The sequence below is a fragment of the Streptopelia decaocto genome (genome assembly GCF_964273445.1).
Source record: "Streptopelia decaocto genome assembly, chromosome: 1".
In the NCBI taxonomy this organism is placed as follows: domain Eukaryota; kingdom Metazoa; phylum Chordata; class Aves; order Columbiformes; family Columbidae; genus Streptopelia; species Streptopelia decaocto.
Window position 1 is genome coordinate 167616355 of NC_138663.1, and position 21829 is coordinate 167638183.

Here is a 21829-nt window from a genome sequence, read left to right on the forward strand (position 1 = left end):
AATTGATTGGCAGGATCCCTTCTGAATGGCCAAAGGCAACATGAGCATATTAAAGGCTGGGTCTTGTCAGTAGTTGTAGATTTGTCACTAACTGATCATCTCTGCACCTCATGCCTATGAAGGCTTGTTTTCAAGATTTTTCTTGAATTTAAAATAAGTTTTACTTGAAGCGTTAAGTGACATTTATCTGCCTTTGAAAGACATAATGTGTTTTTGCCTATCTTTTACTGATGCCTCTATCCTAGACAGTCTTTGAGGCAGACCAGGGCTGGCTAGCTGATCATTGGTGTTTGGTGCAAATGCAGCTGAAAAACGAAAGATAAAATCAGCTTCATATCTTTAGGTTATCGAACTTTGTTTACCGGCAAAGTGGAGTGGGTTTTTTGTTGTTGTTGCAGTGTTGCCTTTTCCGGTTGTTTACTTTATTTTTTTTTTCCCTTGCCATATGATTTTTCAATGCATCCCTGTGCTTAGTAGTGCAGAATTAACACAATGATCATCTTTACACTGGAGTGTCTGAAAACAGGTTGTGTTTATTGTCAGGAAAAATGTGAGTTTCCATTTGATGTTTTATAATGGGGCAGATTGAAAAGCCCATCACTACTGGACATTCTGGGCTTATGTCCATCATTCTTTTTTTTAACAACTAGGGTCTTTTAGTCTGAACAGAGATGGGAGCTTTCTTTTAATATGCTTGGTAGAGGCAGGAAGTGCCTTAAATTAAGAATAAACTGATGGAACCTAAAAATTTGTTACTGATACGCTGCATTTTCTAAAAATGATAATTGAGTAATTGAAGGGGAGAGAACATTAAAAAAAAATCATTGTTGAGCAGCTGGAGGAAAAATATTTCTACCATTTAAGGATTAAACGTTATAACATTTTAAGTATAGAACATTAATTGCTGTTTAGTGCAGCCCAGTAGTTTGAGCCTTATTCTGTTTCTAAGCTGGGGTCATGTTGTGGTCACTTGTATATAAACTACTGTTAACTTTTGGTTGTGTGGTTTAGTATCCCTGTATAAAGTACAGATGTTTTCTATGTGGGTGCAGTGTGTTTTGGATTTAGAAATTAATTGCTGAATAGAGTGACTTTTACATAGAAACCAAACGTGTAATTATTATACATGTCTCTAGCACCTTGGATTCCTGTTCCTGCCCCACCCCCTCCCTTTTATTTTTGACAACAATTACCACTAGAGAATTGTAGACAGTTTAACTTAACCCTATGAATATTGCTGCTTCCCTCCCACCTTTTAGCCCCCTGGAGTTTTCCCACTTTACTGTTAACTCACAAGAGTGTTGCTTAGCACACTTAGCTGAGAGGCTGGGTGGAAAACCATCATTCACCATCTTCTGTTCTCATAAAGTTATTTGAAGAATACTGAAAAATTTGAGTCCACCAGAGAATGTATTTCCAGTGATCGGCATCCAACTGTTTAGTTTATCCAGAAGCTTTAAATTATTACTTTTTTAGCTTTTTACAAATGGAGGGAAAGGTTGTTTCATGCAGTAGACAAATTTATTGTAAGCCATCGATTAGATGTGTAAGGTGAATCAGCTGGAATAAATATTTGTCTCATCAAAACCACATGTAGCTTTTCAAATAATTTGTCAGTGTTTTCAATGGCTTTTGTATTATTTGGTGTTTCAAGCTCAAGAGGGCATCCCTTTCTAAGAGATATTTGAACTCTTCAAAGAAGAATTTGGTGAGGTTCTGTGCTCCATGTTACGCATGGGTTAGATCAGATGGTTATTACAGCATTACCTGTCTTTAACAACAGATTAACTTTACTAAGTTATAGTCTAGTTCCATCACATCTGAGAACAAACCATTACTAGCGTCATCTGGTTCAAGAGGAAGGAAGTAAATTGGTCAGAAAATAAGCTATGTATGGATTAAATCTTTTGGGAAAACAGATGGAAAAAAGCTTAAGTGTGAGACAAGTATAAAGGAGACCAGAGGGTTTTGTATTTCCCACTTCTTTCCTTGCGTGTACTGGAACATTACAAAAAGCTGACTGATAAGAGCACTTGTGAGTCTGGTTGCTCTCTTTTATGAACCAAACCTCTGCCATTTAACCTCTCATACATAATGCCGCCTTCCAGAAAGCAGGGACAAGGGCAAGTCACGCATCAGGGTATGGGCATCTGCACTTCATTCTCTCTCATAAGATAGTATCTTATATTTTAGAAAAAACACACATGAAATAAAATTTTACCTTATGTTAAAATTATGTTAATGATTCTTACATTGGCATTGCAATTTCTCAGACTTGCATTTAGATTTCATTACTCAGTAGTTCAGAATTGAATTGTTCTTCTTCTTTTGTGAGGGATTTAATTAGCTTTATTGCCTTTAAAGATTCTCAGGGTTTTTTCTTGAAATAATGTGTCCCATATCACAAGAGCAGTCTTATTGCCTTATTAATAATCCTAAATCTGTGCAAAATTAATAAGTGTTTCACTGATTTCTGAGAAGTTGATTAACATTTTGACTTAATGTTTCACTGTTTTCCTTGGTAGTGCAGAAGTATTTTGTGTCAAAATGAAATGCAGTATCATTAAGAGAATTATTATGCTTTAAAATAGACTTTATTAGTTTGATATAAGAGTTACTAAGTGGCGTTCTGTAGGCACAGTTAGTGGCTCGATTTTCATAGGGATCTGGTTTACCTCAAAATCCTTGAGCCAGTAACAAGATTGTGCAGGTGGTAGCATGAATCTCAAACTATTGGAAGTTTGTGTGGCTGTGTAGAAGAGTGACCCAGTGCAATGGCTGTCATTAGTTGCAGGAAGGGAAACTTCCAATTGCTGTTGGAATGAACTTAAGTCCCAGTTTCCAAACTTGATCAGTGCTTCTGACCTCAATGAAGTTAGGAATCTGTTGTAATCGGGAAAGGTAAAAACTTGCCTCATATGGAAAAAGCTTCTGATATCTGTTTTGAATACTTTCCACTACCCCTGTTGAAGACAAGAAAGAAGGAGGAAAAAAAAAACCAACAAACAACCTGCTCACTGAATGAGCCATTTGCATTAGAGGGGCAGAAGGTTTTCCTCTCCCGTTCCTCCTCTCCCACCAGAAACGTGTCTTGTCATTCAGCACCTTTATTTTGCCTTAAGACATGCTAAGTATTTGTATATTTATACATTTAATGTTAATTCAATTGAGGGTTTTTTTTCCCCTCAACAGGAAGACAGTAAACAATGAAAGTCATAATTATTCTTAAGTTTTAACCTATTTTTACAGCCCAACAACTGATTAGTCATAAATAGATTCATTTAGTAGTCATAAGGCCAGTGGTTTTAAACTGACAAAACCAGGTAGTGAATTTCAAAATTATTCTCAAGGGACTTTATTTGGATTGCTACTATATTTGTTAAGTGTTTAAAAGAATGGAGTATAATATACTTTTAGTTTCAAAGAATTTATAGTTCTCAGAGACAAGGTATTGTGAAGGGAAAGTGAAGGTACGAACTAAGAAATTTAAACAGTGGGTTAACATCACAACTAGGAATTCAACTCTAGTTCTGAGCTGTATTACAGATTCTAGTGCTATACTGTTCAGGTAGAGCAGAGATTCTGGAGAATGTTGTGCTGTACTGAAGTCTGGTTAGGAGATTATTGTATATAACTTTAGTGTCTCAATCGTCTACAACAGTGCACAAACTAAACACAGAAAGACAGAATGGTTAAAGTACTTACTGTTTAAAAGATAAAGGATTAGGTTAGGGACTCTTTAATAGTTTTAAATTATCGAGAATGAGGAAGGAGTTTATTTCTGAAAATTAGTCAGCTTATTATTGATAGACAAGAAAACATACATTTATATTTTACCCAGCACTGTAATGTCTAAAATTATCTGTGCTGATTAAACAATTTGGCCAACCTCTTTCAAAAGAGGCTACATGAGCTGCAGAACTTAGAATATTCTGGAACAAAGACTAAGCTGAACTCCTGACAAGAGAGAACTGGAATGGAAGCTCTTCACAGAAGTTACAATTACAATACATGATTCCATAACTGAACTTCACATAGTGACATTTCAGACAATCCATATATTTTTCTCCTCCTGTTAACTGTCAGTAAACTAGGAAACTCATAGTAAACTTACTAAATTCTTTAAATGTGTGCTGTTCAACTGAGTTGGCTTTAAATCTGGAAACTGATATTGTGTGTTTGCCTTAACAGCAGCTGCAAAAACTCTTGGGGTATGTGTGTGGGTATTTGACATACAGATGAGTCACATGTTATAACAGTTTAGTTTTCTGGTGCCAAATACATTTTGAAGTATGTAGTAGTTCATTATCACTGATATGAGTCCAAATCTATCTTGATGCAATTTGATACTGGAATAACATATGAAGTTGTATCTTGAGTTCTTGCACCGGTTAACATTGTGGGTTTTTAACAGCAGCTCTGTTCTTTTGAAGATATTTGTGTTGAACAAGAACTAAACTTATAAACTTATGTTGTCTTTCAATCCCTAATGGCAGAAGTTTTGTTGTGCTAACCAAAAAAAAGGAAAAAGAAACAACAAAACTGGGTTAGAAAAATTAACACACTTTCTGTGATGGATAAAATAGGCTACAGAATACACCATTCTTAATGTTTTAGCTTGCGATAATTTTGTAGTAATAATGGAAAGGAAGGATACGCAAATATGTACCAGTAGAGTTAGAATGATGCTATAGTTAAAATTAAGAGGAGATGTGGAAATTATTAGATATTTTGAAGTTACTTTGAATTTTTTAAGTTTTGTAACATATGGTGTTAAATGGTCCAACTTAGCCCATGTTATTTCTGATAATAATAAAAAGATAAGTGCAGCTAAAAATATGTTGTGAATCATTGCTATGTTTTGATATACAAAGTTGTGGCTAACATATTGTAGAAAAATAGATCACCCCGTTAAAACATTATCCAGTTCACTGATTCTCAAATTACTTTCCCCCTCTTTTCTGCAAGTTTAAAGCCCTCTTTCCCATCACTGCTCTCATACATATGAGTATTTCCACTCTGATCTGTTCCATTCACAATATCTCTCTCCCTTAAATAAAAAGGAAAAAAAAAAAAAAAAAGAAAGACCAAAAACCTCCCCCATCACTGCCCCCCAGGAATACAAGATGCAAACCAAAATAACTTTGAAGTTGTTAATGTCCCTGACTCAGTCTGAGTCTCCAAATTTTGCCTTGCATGTTCAAGCAAATTTGTCTTCTGCTGTTCACCTACCTGGGCCTTCTCTGCTTATGTAGCCTCTGTCCCTCTGTCTGCACTGAGGTATTATAGGGAATTGTATAACCTTGCCTGGGTTGTGATGTTTTGTGTGTGTGTTGGGTTTTTTTGTTGTTGTTTTATTTGTTAGTTTTTTGGTTGGTGGGGTGGGGTTTTTTTTGTTTATTTCTGTTGGGAGGTTGTTTGTTTGTTTGTTTGGGTTGTTTTTAACTCAGTCATTCCTCCTGTCCCATCTTACTGTTGCAGAAAGGGAGGAGAGTATGGGGCAGAATTGAAAATATGTTTTTCCAAAAATTGTTTTTCTTAATATTTTTTCGAGTCTAATAACAGCCTCCTGAAGGTTCTTCTGTGTCACAGCAGTAGGTGACACTAATATAGCAGTAGCAGATGCCAAGGAAAGGGTGGGGCAGGATGGCACTGGGGTAAGGGCTTGGGTAGTGCTTGCTTCTCAGAACAACTCCCAACTCTGACATTGTGGCTCAGGGCTTCTGAAAACAGGATGGTGTCCTGTTATTTCGTAGGTCTTGATAGAAAGCGTGGCTGTTGTTGTTGTTGTGTGTGTTTTTTTGGTTTTTTTTTTTTTTTTTTTTTTATTCAGTAGTTTCTTTGTTAGGTTTTTATTACCCACAAAATTATTATCCACAGCATCCTGCTGGGAGAGTTTTTTGAACTTGCCATCTGTATTCATTTAATGAAAAAACAACTAATGGTATTTTTAATTTCTAATATACATTTAGCAAACAGCTTAAATTTTTGTTATTTACCAATAGATTTAAAATAACAGCTAGAATAATTAACAGTGCATTTAAAAATCTCAATAATAATAATAATATAAAAAACCCCACAATTGACCCTTGTTAAGAAGATAAATCCTGAATTCTGCTAGTCTTCTGACTGTGGCACAGGTTTGTACCATTCTGTAGCCTGAGCTGATTTCATTTTCCATCCCAGTGTCCTCATCAAGCAGAGATTAAAGACAGATGGAATATATCAAAATTTCTTCCTCTTCTTCCTTTCTTCACTGCCTGAAATATAATAAGTACTTCAACAAGAAAGTTCAGTCTCCAATTGGAGAATCATTTGGTTGGCCAAAATTATTGAGGCTATTGAATTGAGTTGTATTTAGCAAAGCTTGAAACTTCTGATAACATTAAAACTAATCTTGTTTTTCAGACTGAAAACCTAGAGAGTACAATAACCATACCAGATATCAGATTACATAGCAACCCTTCAGCTTTTAATGTTTACTGCAATGTCCGCCACTGTGTGTTGGAGTGGCAGAAAAAGGAAGCATCTGTATCTTTGGCTTCAAAGAACAGTGTACAGAGTGGGGATTCGGACAGTGATGAAGAAGAGGAATCCAAAGAGCCACCTATTAAACTTCCAAAGGCAAGTAACTGGATACTGTTTAAAATGTTTCACATGTGTGATCTGAAGTTGGTTTGTTCTTTCTGGGGATAAAGAACAGCATTTTAAGTCAGTTGCTCAGAAAATAGCTACAGTTTTATCTGTAGTTCATCTAGTCCAGAATCATCTGATTTGATGAATTAGGAAGGTCTGTGTACCTGCCCAATGATTAATTTTGAAGTCAATCAAATGTCAGGTAAACATTCAGCTTGCACTCCTTTATAAGTACTGGTACTTGAAAATAACCTACAGCCTCTTAATTACTTTAATTTGCTGATTCACTTGTTTTGTACTGTGTAACTGCGGTGCATTCAGCTCTGTTCATTGCTAGCTTATTAATAGTACGAATTCTCCTTCCTTTTGTTATTGAGTCTAAAAAGCATATTCAGAGTAGCTTGTTTATATTTGGTCTAAAACCAGTACAAATACTGAATTTAAAAGGTTGTTGCAGCAGTGATTATGTAGAATGTTCTAGTTGCTTAGAAAATTAGAATTTTACAAATGATTGCATTTAGATAGCATTATCTCAAGGGCAGAGTTGACACTCTAAAAATAACAGCGGAGAATTGTAGAGGAACATAACCAAGTGCAGTAACTGCAACTTGGTAACTGAAGTTTCATGGTTGATAGTTGCAAAATAAAGTGCAGTCAGTAGAAATAAAGTTAGCATTGTTCATGACCTGCATCTGACTCCTTGTGGATTATATTAAATGAATCAGCAAGTGCCTGTTAGGTGGTTAATTTGAAATTTTAAATAAAAGGAACTGTAGCTATTAGTATGTACAAAGAATAGAATGGCACTTTAAAGATATTTTGAAATTAAAAGAGACTCAGAAAAGGATGAGATTTACTGGTGTTATGGACAGAACAGTTGCATGTGGAAACTAAAACATTGATATTATTAAAGGCGTTGGAGAGATTATCAAAAAGAGACTTGGAAAATGGTGCAGTTTTAAAAATATGATGGCTTAGAAAAAATGGTATAGAAACCCTAGATAGGAAACTTCACTTTTCCTTCCTCAATTTAGAAAATGGCTGAGCTTTTCTGTTAAATTTAATACAGCAAATATAAAATTGATGAAAATCAGTATGTTTTCAAACTATCCATTTTTAGCAAACAATCTAGAAAATATCAAAGAGTTCAAGATTTTTTTTTACTGATTCAACAATGGCTAAGATGCTTGGTGCAACCTCAGTATTTTTAATAACTATCTAGCTAATGTTGGATTTCTTAAGTCCCACTAAGGTAAGAAACCTTTTATTATTAATTTTACTTGCATCCATACATTGAGAAAGGCATCCATTTGGAGCTGTCTCACAGGTAGTAAAAATTTTAGCAACAACTATGTAAAAGTCTTTGTGTCCTGAATATCTGTGTCTGTCTCATGCTTTGTTTATATGGTGATCTGGTTCATATGTATGATGAGTTATGTTGGGTTGGGCTTAGTTTGTTAAATATGAAGTTACTGAAGTTTCTAAGGCTTATAATATTTACTAGACCAGTTTCTGAAAGTAGTCATTAGCTTATTAAAAAAAATACTGATGTCTTTTGAGTTTGACAGTGAGGTGAAAGTCAGATCCAGAAAAAGTTGTAACCAGGATTTGTGCTTTTCCAGATTCTGCAGAGTTAAACTGGTGAAGTTAGTCCTTGGTATGTTTTTTCTTGTTTGTGAAAATACTTCATATAGTTGAAAATAAGTTGAAAACATTATAATTTTTATGCAATTTAAATGTCATATTGAAGTATTCTCATTCAAAAAACTTAAAGAAGTCAGGTTTGTTAGAGCTTTTATTTAGAACACATTTCAGAAATAAAAGTTGTCCTGTACAATTTCTATATTAATATTGAGAACAATTGTTTTTAGCAATTGGTAAAAGAGACACAGAGACAGAACTTCCTCATGTTCAGATACTAGCACAATGAAGTTTGTATTTTGATTGCCTCTAGACAGTTTAGTAACTTGCTGTGGGACAGAGACTGAGGCTACAGCATGGCTTGTATTGGCTAAGAGACCCTTCAGAAAGCAGCTACAAGCCTAAGATGTCTTGAAAAGAACAGTTTGCTTATTCTGTTCTTCAGCGCACAGTCTGGAGCAGCTGAGAGACAGAGAGATACACGCTTTTGTATTGACAGCTGGCTGAATGTGAGTCAGCGGTGTGCCCAGGTGGCCAAACAGGCCAACAGCATCCTGGCTTGTATCAGAAATAGTGAGACCAGCAGGTCCAGGGAAGTGATTGTCCCCCTGTACTCAGCACTGGTGAGGCTGCAGCTCAAATCCTGTGTTCAGTTTTGGGCCCCTCACTACACGAAATACATTAAGGTGCTGGAGAAAGTTCAGAGAACGGCAACATCTGGTGAAGGGTCTGGAGCACAAGTGTGGTGGGGAGCAGCTGAGGGAACTGGGGCTGTTTAGCCTGGAGAAAAGAAGGCTGAAGGGAGACCTTATTACCATCTACAACTACCTGAAAGGAGGTTGTAGCATGGAGGGTGTGGGTCTCTTCTGCCAAGTAACAAGCAATAGGGCAAAAGGAAATGGCCTTGAGTTGAGCGAGGGGAGCTTTAGATTGGCCATTAGGAAAAAATTTCCAATGGAAAGGGTTGTCAGGCATTAGAACAGGCTGCCCAGGCAAGTGGTGGAGTCACCATCCCTGGAGGTGTTTGAAAGGCATTTAGATGAAGTTCTTAGGGATGTGGTTTAGTGGTGGACTTGGCAGTGCTAGGTTAACAGTTGGACTTGAAGATCTTAAAGGTCTTTTCCAACCAAAATTCTTCTATGATTCTATATATATGTGTGTATATATAATATGCATACATATACAGTAAGGCTTAAAAATATATATATATTTCTTGTATGATCTGCTCTAGGTGAACCTGCTTTAGCAGGTCGGTTGGACTAGATGTTCTCCAGAGGTCCCTTCCAACTTCAACCATTCTCTGATTCTATGAAGGTGAAGAGACCTGTTTTAAGAAGCTTACTCAGTCTGTTGATCTCAGATACTAAAAAAACCACCCAAACTAAAACCTGTTCAGAAAAATCCTAGCGTGACTATCCATTGTTGATTCCTACTTTAGCAGAAGTTCACCAAATTATTTTCTCCACTGTGTTAGTTTCTGTGCTTTCTCCAGTTGCTTCTTTACCTGTACTGTTATTTTGTTGATGGGTTTTTTTCCTTGTAGAATCCATGAATGCGATCCCCCACATTTCATTGAAGGTATGAAATGAAACGTGTAGTTGCAGGAAAATTGCTGTTGCACTTTGACGATTTGATTTATGTATCTATGCTTCCTCCAAAAATCAAACTGCTAGTAGAATAACTTCTGAAAGACAGGAATCAAAATAATTGAATGACAGCAAAGACAGTTACAAGGCATCCAGTTGAACTTATAGCTGACTGTCAAAATAGATCTGTTTTAAGCATGAGCAGTTCCATTAACAATTCTATTTATTTTCACATTTCAGTCTTTTCTGTTAGGTTTTACTAGGGGGTGAATCTATAGTAAACACAGTAAACGTTATGACTCTGCTCCTGATAGAAACACATAGTAAAGTTTTTAAAGATATGACTACCTATTTGTAATGAGTTAACTCTATTAATTTTTCTTTCATCCTCATCATTATTACATTCTGAGTTTGAGAAGGATGCGAAAGGAAAAGTCAGTGTAGAGAAGCATAATTACCATCTCAGAATATTCAGGAATGCTAAGAGTTAGGAGTGGCTGTAACAGTACTCTTACAGTTGTTGTATTAGTTGGCATAGTGCATGTCTGATGAGCATGTATGCAGTTTTAGTAACAAGTAATTAATTTTTTTTTTTTTTGTACAATCTTGGAGACTTCAGAGGGGAAAGTACTAGTGCTGCCAGTATCAGCTGTCATATGCATCATTACTCCAGTTGGGAGGTCGTGTTGCAAGCCAATTCTAGCTCGCTGGTTTGCATTAATGAGCAAGGAGAAAGAGGTCTGTCAAAGTGTGAACTTGACAGAAATTACAAGGGCTCAGCAGTAGTTTGTCTTACACTGTCCAAAAATTTTTAAGTTTCTTTGTTTCAGGGACCTATTACTTTGCTTAAATATACTCTTTCATATAATGACATTACTTCTGTGTAATATTTGATGGTACAATTGTGTAGGTGGGTTCTTGATTTTGATTCTTTTTTGAATTAATATTCTGTATACGTTTCTGTTATTCAAATAACTGTCTTGTTCTGTGAACACTGGCATATACCTTTGATGAAGATCCAGAAGTATTGTATTAACAGTTTTTCTTAAATGTCTGTACTTCTTTAGATCATTGAAGTTGGATTATGTGAAGTCTTTGAACTGATTAAGGAGACAAGATTTTCCCATCCATCCTTGTGCCTCAGGAGCCTACAGGCCCTTCTTAATGTGCTCCAGGGCCAGCAACCAGAAGGCCTGCAGTCGGAGCCTCCTGAAGTCCTAGGTAATCTCTCATCTGTTACTGTATTTGTATTAATATACATCAGTTATTGTATTGGACAGAAGCAAATGGTTCCTAGCAGGTATTTGCGAGCTAGTGAAATGCTTGTTCTCAACAGACTGACTTTATTCTGGAATGTTAACTCTGTATGGTATATGTTATCAGTACTTTCTCAGCATTAGTCTTTTGTAGAACAAGAATGTTGTCATGGAAAGGTGTGGTTATATATATATATATATATATATATTTATATATATAAGTAATTGTGTTGTTGCTGTGTAATGCAGAGTTTCCCTGAAATATAGTACACCTTTCAAATTGTGATTCATTTGTCTCGCTGAAGCTATAAAATACTTGTTCTTATTGGAAAAGTGAAACTCTCTTGTTGTAATCTACAGCTTAGATATTTAATGTTATAATTTATATAAAGCTGCTAAATGAATTGTCAGAATTCTTGCTTTTACTTCTTCCAGCTGTCCAAAAGTTTGCCTGAAAACTCATTTTGCTTGTAGTGATACTGAAAATAAAACTCCTGATGTCTTGGAGTGTAGGATGGATTACATCCTTTAATTTAAAATACAATTATCTTTCATTAATTCATGTTTTTTACTGGTTTACAGAACTGCAAGGAAGGCTAAACTGCAGCATCTGTTGCTTAAAATATATCTTAAGACTTTCTATGTATGTTTTCCTATGTTATGGCTTAACAGTATTCTATTTCCAAATATGATAGTAATTAGCTACAGAAAGCTTTTATTTTGTATTGATGCGTAGGGTATTAAAAAGCTACAAAAGTGGTTTTGTTGTGATTTAGTGCTTCAGTGCTCTTTGTATATATCAGGAGTAGTGACATTTATACAGTCCTAAAATTACATTTGGCCCTTTGAAGGCAACATTGAGGCTGATGTGGCCCTGGTGGAAATGAGTTTGACACCCCAGTATATACTATTAAAAAAAAAATATGAGGTGGATTTTTGTTCACACCATGGTTGCTACAGATGTTCAGCTGTAAACAGTGCTTGAAAAGGGGCATACGATCAAAATAATTTTCAAGTTTTGATTTTTTTTTTTGTGAGAAGTGCTTCGACATGGGTAACGGTCACAAAGATTAGACAAGGCTGATTAAGACCTACACATCATCTTAGTGATGAGGCAGACTGAATAGGCAGGTGAAGTAACTCCTGGCCCATTTCTTATTAGTGTGTTCCACTGTAACAGAATGACTTAGTTTTTCTTGATCTCTGGCCATTGTGATAATCAGGACTTGATCACAGTATCACAGTATGTTTGGGATTGTAAGGGACCTCAAAAGATCATCTAGTCCAATCCCCCTGCTGGAGCAGGAACACCTAGGTGAGGTCGCACAGGAACATGTCCAGGCGGGTTTTGAATGTCTCCAGAGAAGGAGACTCCACCACTTCCCTGGGCAGCCTGTTCCAGTGCTCTGTCACCCTTACTGAGAAGAAGTTTCTTCTCAAATTTAAGTGGAACCTCTTGTGTTCCAGCTTGATCCCATTACCCCTTGTCCTATCATTGTTTGCCACCAAGAAGAGCCTGGCTCCATCCCCATGGCACTCACCCTTTATATATTTATAAACATTAATAAGGTCCCCCCTTAGTCTCCTCTTCTCCAAACTAAAGAGACCCAGCTCCCTCAGCCTTTCTTCATAAGGGAGGTGCTCCACTCCCTTCATCCCCTTGATGTTTTCTGGATGAAAAAGAATGAAAAGTTAAGGATGTCATAGGCCTATTTAAATGGGATGCTTTTCTGTCTGGAAATAGGGCTAAACTTACTGGCTGAAAAAAGATATGTCATTTTTTTTTTTTGTAAGTTTAATTTTGCATTGACTGGCAAATCACTTGCTATGATTTTGTGACATTTCCATGGAATTGCTGTGTTTTATCTGCAGAATCCCTCTTCCAGCTTCTTCTGGAAATAACTGTCCGTAGCACGGGAATGAATGACAGTACTGGACAGTCCTTGACAGCACTTTCCTGCGCTTGCCTCTTCAGTTTGGTAGCTGCATGGGGAGAGACGGGAAGAACGTTGCAAGCGGTCTCTGCAATCCTCACCAATAATGGCAGCCATGCTTGTCAGACTATTCAGGTCTCGCACTAGAACTTCTCTGTATCTGGGAATTTGTCTAAATGATGTGTACATGAGTTCTGAGATCTATTGTACAAATTCAGTTCCCTCACTATTTTTGACATAAGGGCAGGTATTTTTTTGTCTCTTTTGGGGAAAGAACGGAAAATACAGCATTTAAAAAACAATCATGTTTTTCACTCACTATTTTACTGTTTAGGTGCCAACCATTTTAAATTCTCTTCAGCGGAGTGTACAGGCAGTTCTGGTGGGCAAAATCCAAATCCAGGACTGGTTCAGTAATGGGATAAAGAAGGCAGCCTTGATGCACAAATGGCCATTGAAAGAAATATCTGTAGATGAAGATGACCAGTGCCTACTTCAGAGTGATGGTTTTTTCCTCTATCTCTTATGTAAAGATGGACTTTACAAAATCGGCTCTGGATATAGTGGGACAGTGAGGGTAAGGTGATTTCTTGTCTGATGAATGACAGTTAAAATATTAACTTTTACAAAGTCCTGTTTCAACTAGAGAATCTTTTGTAGCTTGCTAATGATCAGCTCTTTTGCACTTTGTCTAAATTTTTCTGATGATTTCTGTGAGAATTTTACAGCATTTTCTCACAATTTTCTCAATATGGCTGAAGATGTTATTTAGATGGTAAATGATTATGTGTGAAATTGGTATTTGTTAAATGATTGGAGCTTTTTGCTTTTCAGGGCCATATATATAATTCTACATCCCGCATCAAAAACAGAAAGGAAAAGAAGTCTTGGTTAGGCTATGCTCAGGTAGGTGAATAATTAAAATATAAAATGTGCACCCTACACAGCATCTCTTGTGATTAATTTAAGTAGGCCTTGTCTTAGAGCAAGCTTACACAGATACTGTATTGTTCCTTCGGCTTTAGTTATAAAATCAATTTTTTGGTACAATTTTTTTAAATTCTGGAAGATGAGGAACAGATGATGGTACTGGCATATGGAAAGGAGTAGTGAAAAGTGTCAATGATTTGTGTTGTCACTGTAGGACTTTCTCAATATGATGGTTTAACATGTAAATTTATGAATTGTACAGTCAATTGATGTGTGCTTTTTAATGAAGCTGGTGGATGTAAAAATGTGCTGTTGCAACAAAATAGTGTAAAAAACACTTGAAATATCTATTTATGAAAATAAATTGATTTTTAAACACTTGCAATAAAATAAGGAAGTACTGGTTTGGTTGGGATAGGATTGAGAGTGTGTAAACCATAAGTGAAAGAGAATTGTTGATGTTTCTACTGCAGAGAGAACTATATTTGGATGTTTTGTTGTTTTCTTAGGGTTAGTCAGTTTCTGGAATATCAACCCCTTTTTCATATACCTTTGCTGTTATAAAAATAGTGTGTTTTTGAGAATCCTGTTATTATTGCTGAGTGCTCTCTCTCAAAAAAAAAAAAAAAAAAAGAACAAAACAAAAACCAAAACAACAAAAAAGCCAAACACTAAACAAACAAAAACACAAAAACCCCCACCAAAACAAACCAGACCTCTGAAAGTTAAGTATCAGAGAAGAATGAATTTGCTTCACTTTTTAACTACTGAGCAATTTTTATTGTATATTTCCAATTATTAATAATTAAGTGATCTCATTCAGTGTGAAATTAAGTGTAATATGTATTCTGTTATTACAGTTATCATATATATACACAAAATCTGGTTTTGTTTAGTATTAAAATGGATAGATCACCAAAAGGTGTACTGGTACAATACACATGTATGCAGATGCATTCCTTCAGGAACCTGTTTTATCAGTTTGGAAAGGAATAGGATCCATACATTTCACTGTACAGACTTATATGTTTGCATGTTCTGTACATAGATATAAATATATTTGATGTTCTTTGAGGCTTGTACAGGTGTATGTAATCACACAGTGCCTTTACCCAAAGGTACTGCTAGTTGGAAAAATGTCACTCTGGGGCTATATTTATACGGAGATGTGTAAGTTGCATTTATTGTTAAGTGTATGTCTGTAAAAGAGGTAATATATGCCCTCAGTCTCATTTCCCTTCAGGTGCTTGCTTAAGTCAGCTCAAAATCAGATAATTTTTCTTCATTATGCAAGTTATTTTAGATTGAAGCTTTTCTATGTGCTTTAATACTCTTTACTTATTCTTCCAAGTTTATGTGGGTTTGTTTTTCCTCATTTCATAGAGGTTGATTTATCCAGGAAAATGTAGATAGTTTAGATGGAAGGAAAAGGCTTGGTTGGATTTCTCTGTTATTGTTAAACGATTGTAATTAGGGTTTCTGACTCTTGGACACATGACAATATTCTGAGGTTAAGCCTTAGTGACCTCTCCATGAAATGCAACCATTCTTAAACGTATAGAATCTCCACCTGAGGCTAATTGTGCTTCAAGCAATTGGAAACCATTGTCATATCTCCTGCGATGGCACTGCTCTTGTCAGAATCATTACTGAGCCGTTATTCATATTGATCTCTGCAACCTCCCGTAGGTGAATGCTAGTTTGCTTGGCCTCAGTCACCTTGAATGAGTATGTTCACAAGGGCCCTTAAGGAATATTTCCTTCCCTGTACCTTTGTAGCAGGCATGCTTTCTAACTGTAAATCCCCCAACTGAGTTTCTACCCTGCTCCCTCAAAACCTGTGAAAGGTTCACAGTCATTGTAGGATTGAAAAAGATACGAGAGCGAAGTTGGCATGTTGCATCTATTCTGGATCTGTGTGCATTATGCAAACGTGGGGCCTTATGCAACCTATCTAGTTTAAGGTAAAGCAAAACTTGATTCACTGTGTTTGTTTAAAAGTGCACTCAGAGTTATAGAATGAACCTCAAATGTGAGTTTCAGGTAGGTAAATCTTTTTACTGAGAAACATTCTAAACTAGGGGCCAAATGAAACTTTTCAAAAATACATACATATGAACAGAGAGAAGAGACTATTTTGGTATACCAAAGGTGGCTTCTCGATGTGGGCTTCTGATCAGAATAGGTAATTTTGGGGATATGAAGATAATCTGCATGTGGAGAAACAGAAAGAGGAAATAATTAGTTCTGAGTATCAGCCTTTCCCCTATGTCTGGTGAGAAGTTGGGAGGTGAGCAGTGTAAGGACTCATTGTATGTAGCATTGTGTCGTGGCTGCTGTTGCCAAAATCACCATGTACTTTGCAGGAATTTCTTTGATGAAGAGCTCAGAAAGAATAAATGCATGGAATCTTGTTAGTGTGGGGGTCAAAGTAGTTAATTAACATTTTTTAAAAAATTCTCTAGTTTTTAATGCCCATATTAGTATTCATTAATGATCACTCTTTTATATAGGGCACTATATGTATCTCCTTTCTGGATCTTTTGTTGATTTGGAAAGTGGGGACAGAAACATGGGTTTTTGCTGTGGCTTTTATCTGTAATTGTGTACACATATGAAGAACAGGATTACTGTGTGGCTTCAAAAGCTGTATACGAGCATCAGCATGCTGATCTTCAATGTGTAGAAAGTGTGGAGGAAGAGGCTCAAATTTCCAGTTTTTATTGCAGAATTTGAGTAGTGAAAGAAAAGTTGATTACCAAAATGAAACAGATTTGATGTAAAAGGTTTCCAAAACTTCTAAACAATAACTAAAAAAATGATTCCATATTTTTCACTTTTAACAATAACCTTTGATGTATTCAGAGTATTTTAATATAAATATGTATTCTTATTCTTACCAGGGTTATTTATTATATAGAGATGCGAATAGTCACAGTATGACAGCCATAAGAATAAACCCTGAAACTTTGGAACAAGACGGTACAGTTGCTTTGCCAGGTATGAACCTCCAGATATGAGAAGATGGTTATAGTTTACTGTTTACTTGCTATGTATTTTCAGGTAAGCAGAAGAGAAATTGAGAGAGATTTTTGAGATCACAAAGAGACTGTTTTTTTTATGACTTTGGTCTGCTGCATTAGATCAGCTGCGGTATTTCATTCAGAGGTCTTGCATCTTACTCCAAGTGCTAGAAGAGGAAGAGTATTGCAACATTTTAGAACATATGATCATCTTAATTTAAATACTTCCAACAGCTTAACTTCCTTCTTAAACAATTTTTACTTCTTCATTTGAACTTTGAGCATTTGGCTCAGATATGACTTTGTTTCCAGTATTTTTTACATGTAGGTAGTTACAAACTATGACCAAAACCACGTGGTTTTTAATATAGATTGATGAACCATGGTTCTGATGTTTAAAATTGTGGGGGCTGTTGTTAATTTGTTTTGGTATTTATTTGTAGTTTTGTTGGGGGGGGGGGGGTGTTTCTGTGTTTGTGGCTTTTTTTTTTTTGTTTGCAGAAGTGCATTGTAACTTGCTGTTCTCTTTAGTAAATGAGGCTATTCCTGGAACACGCTTTAATGGCCTCCTAGTGAAGCACATCTGTGCTCAGCCAGTCACGTAAACAGATGAAGGGCACAGAATATCTTTTGACTAAACAATGATGGGCTTATTCTATGTATCAGAAGAAAGATTTTGTGTTGCATCCTGACATAAATAAGGCGGCACTGACTTGAAACATCAGAAGAATTCTCTAGGCTTTCTGTGTTTCAAACATAAAGAGGAAGCTTTAAACAAACTACGAATGTAGAATTTAGTCTATGCAACTATCTCAAGTCCTTAAAATGTGGATGTCTTTTTAAGCTGTTTGAACTTTGTGAGGCTGTATGAGAAATTTGAGTGAGAGCACATTCAAGGACCTGACAAATTGCCCAGTAGGATTGTTTTTTTCTACTTCCTTCACCTCAAGGCAGCTTCTTCAACCAGTAGGGTCCTTTGAGATCCTTAATTATGTTACCATTACTAAACAAATCAGTGTTCTTCCTGCAAATCCTGAGAGACACTTGAGCAGTTTGAAGCCTACACTTCTGAGCTGCTATGGCTTTCTTTTGAAAATCTCAGTGAAGAGTGTCATTCTCCAAGACAGCCTTATGTTTATACTATAAAAAGACACAAATTAAACAAGAGCATGCCTTTTAAACAAAGACGTATTAAACATTTCATGCAAAAGCAAATATTTTCACTGTGGGAATACCCATTCAGAAACCCCTCAAACTGTTTCACACTATTGCATTTCATATGGTTTGTGATGGTGTCAAAGCAGATGCTAGGTGTATTATCTTCTATATTTTGATCCCTGTTTTATTTTCTGCACTCCTACACATTTATCTCTATTATATTGTGAGCAAATACGGCCGCCTTATTTTGGCTAGGACAAATTCAAAGGGGTCCACTTCCGGTTATTTCTCTTTCCCATTAGAAGGAAAGAAATGAAGGTGAGGGGGGGTATGTGGCTTATCCTGAGGAAACCTGAGTAGGTACATAACTGTAAATAGTAATGGCTTCCTCACTGTAATTTTAATAATAACTTGCAGCATGTTGTAGGTCTGAAAAACCACACCGGATAGAACTAGAGGGCAGTAACCTTGCTAACAGCTGAACACTATGACTCCAGCTGTTTCTTCCTAGTTGGTGTGGTTTTCAGACAGATCTCTATCTGGAGTTAACATCTTTCAAATGCCTGGGTTGGTGATATGTTTAAATAAGATATTTGTATTTATTCATACAGGGGTGCATAAGAGTTTAGGAGTTGATCCTAGCCAGAAGTCATGCGACCTTAGAAAACTCAGTGAACTATGGAATATTATCTTCTCCTTTCTCAGACAGTAGGATCCCCCAGCTTCTTGAAACCATAAACTTATATTGCAAAGGGCAGTCTTTCTGTTCTGGCAGATGATGTAGCAAATCTGACAATGTATCTGCAACTACCAGACTGTGTCAGCATTCTGGTATCTCATGTCTTTGCCAAGCTTCATACACTGTCCTTGAGCTGTAGAGCTGTCTTCTCAGTCCAAATATTATAAAGGAATTCCTGAATTCTATGAGATTTTCTAGGTGATTTGACCTGAATTTACAGAAGTGGTTTTCATCTTGACTGTTTCTTTAAAAGTAATGCTGACTACATATTATACCTTAAAAAAAGTTGCTGTGTTCAGCTGAAGAGTTTGAAGTTATATGGTATATGGTTTCATTGCCCTTCGAAATTACATGTGAGTATCTTGGAGCTCAGGACTATTCATTTAATCTGAAAAGTACTGCTGAGGATACCTAGATGAGCCCAAGTAGTTATTAGCAGGCAGAGGATGCACTATATTAAAACAGATGATGTTTAAAGTCATCATCTCTTGAAGCCTCTAAGGAGATAGTGATCAACAGGTGTCTGTAGTTTGTAAGCTCTTTCTGCTCCAGTAATCTCCAGACAGAAACCTTAGATATCTTTGTCCCCAGAACAATTTGCAAAATCAGATTGAGTAAGACTGCAGTTGATCCCTAGAGCTCCTTGCTAGCTGAGACACTAGAATCCTGCTTTTTGCAGGTGTTCCATTTGCCTTCCATTTTCTACTCTCACTATTAATTCGATATTTCATGCTGGGCCTGAATGTTATCTAATCAAGTGCTAATTTTTAGGAATTCTTCTGAAGAATGAATATTGAAAAGAAGGGCATCCCTGTTCCAGATTTCCTCTATGAACACACCTACCAAACATAAAACCAACCCCAAAAATGTTACTGAGAGACTTACCTCTTCTTGAAATGACTCAAGAAATAGGCCAAAAGCATAATATGGTGTCAAGAATATCCTGTTTTCTTTACAGCTATGCTTATGTGAACATGTAATTTTCAGCTGTTCATGGGATCTCAATACTCACCAAGTTCCTATAACCTTTCAGAAATGTCATTTAGATGATTTTTGTAACTCTTCTTCATGTTGTTTTGATCGCTAGTATCACTTTGCAGCATAGAGAATTAGTAAGGTGAACTGACTTGGGTCATTAAATCCAAGGTTATTTTTGAGAGAACAATATTTCAAACTTCAGTGTGTCTGCCATTCTCCACCCTGCTTGCTGCTCACCCTCGTTTTGGTTTATACCTGTATGTGCTCAAAGGAGGAGGTTGTCAACTTCAGATCTGTTGATTCAAGATCCAAGAAGTGAAGAAGGCCACCTAATGCTTATTTTGTTCCTCGTAAGATACTGCATTAGACTGGGCAGTATAGCAGGAAAAAGTAAACAAGTTTATGGCTTTGTGAATAATGTGTGGTTTTTATCAGCTGTATTTTTTTTTATAAAACACTCCACCTAGCTAGCAAAAAATAGAAAACTTGCTTGTTATTCTGGAAGGATATTATGTGTGCTTCATTTAGCATTTAAATTCTTAGATAAAATGACTGACACTGGATCTTTGTTCAGGTTATGAAGCAGATATTTAGAGTGTAAGCAGCTGTCCTGTAGTGTTTTTTGGAAAGGTCTCTTTCCTGTGTGTAATCAATGAAACAAGCACCTTTCAAGCCATATAATATCAGTTTCTTTATTAGTAGCTCTGTCAGCAGAGCAGGAAGGGAAGAAGAGATGGTGTGGGGACATACTTGTAAAGTGATATTTTTATTTTTTTCCCCTAAAATGGGCAGAATTCTTTCCCTAACTATTTTTGCTTGGAAAAAAGCTGACCTGTTTTCAGTAAGTGCGTGATGCAATCAAGTATATGCTTTATAGTTTCCCCAAAACCTGGATTTTTCAGGCACTAGTTTGGCAAAATTTATAAACAATGGAAAAATTAAATGAATAATGAAAAGTTTGTTTCTGTTTCATTCATTTCTGTACGTTTATATGCTGGACTGGGAAGACTTTTCTTTAAAGATAGTGGCCCCTTTTTTTTTTTCTGTTTAAAGTCTTTGGGAAAGGAGAAAGACTGACACTCTCAGAAAATTAAAGTTTAGTTGTGTGGTAATAGTTTAAAATACTCCTCACAGGTGAATACTAAATGCTTTTGTAGTTAAATATTGGAGTAACCCCTTACATTTCATTCGATGGAAAGTGCTGTAATAACTCTTAAAGGGACAGAGGAGTATCATATGCTTTTGGAGAGAGGAGGACCTAACATAATGTGTTATCAGAACAGTGTGATAGATTACAGTACAATCTTTAGACAGATTACAGTTCTCATAGTGTGATTGTAGTGAGAATGAATTAGACAGAAACAGAGAATAGTGTATGTATGTTAATATAAACTGATGCAGTGCACTTCATCTTTCACAGATTGTCATACTGAAGGGCAAAATATCCTCTTCACTGATGGAGAATATATTAATCAAATAGCAGCATCTAGAGATGTAAGTGTTACATATGATAGCTAAAATATTTTTCTCTCAACTAAATTGTTTTATTTTACAATGTTTATAGCTTCCTTTTTGCTTCATGTTTGGCTTTTTCTTCATTAACACAACTAAGGAAGAAATTAATATAACTAGAGATAATGAGAAACTGCAACCTTTGTGCATAAAGGAGCAGTATTTTGGTATTTATTCACACAATTATCATTTGTGATGGATTTTTCAGGGGTTTTTGATTTTTTTTGAGAGAAGTTTTAAGAAACTTTTTCTGAGGTAAATCTTATGCATGGAATAATGGCTTTTTAACATGTTATTTTACAGGATCTCTAGGAGATAAGTTTCTTGGCGCTTGATTATAGTTTATTTTTTCTAATTTAATTTAACATAATTGCTTTAGTACTTGTTGGGGAATTTCAGGTAGATTTAATAGAAGAGGTATGAAAAGTACTACATT

The 21829-nt window shown here is 36.0% G+C and overlaps 1 protein-coding gene across 9 annotated transcripts in view; it reads left to right on the forward strand.

Annotated features, from left to right (window-relative positions):
• Window positions 1–21829, forward strand: part of MYCBP2 (MYC binding protein 2) — a 200107-nt gene that overhangs the window by 29605 nt on the left and 148673 nt on the right. For all 9 annotated transcript variants that reach the window (XM_082062862.1, XM_082062863.1, XM_082062865.1 and 6 more), the window contains exons 3-9: window positions 6409–6624; window positions 10931–11084; window positions 12992–13188; window positions 13388–13630; window positions 13888–13959; window positions 16887–16983; window positions 21302–21375. In XM_082062862.1, coding sequence (XP_081918988.1) covers window positions 6409–6624; window positions 10931–11084; window positions 12992–13188; window positions 13388–13630; window positions 13888–13959; window positions 16887–16983; window positions 21302–21375 — 1053 coding nt within the window. The remainder of the gene's footprint in view (window positions 1–6408; window positions 6625–10930; window positions 11085–12991; window positions 13189–13387; window positions 13631–13887; window positions 13960–16886; window positions 16984–21301; window positions 21376–21829) is intronic.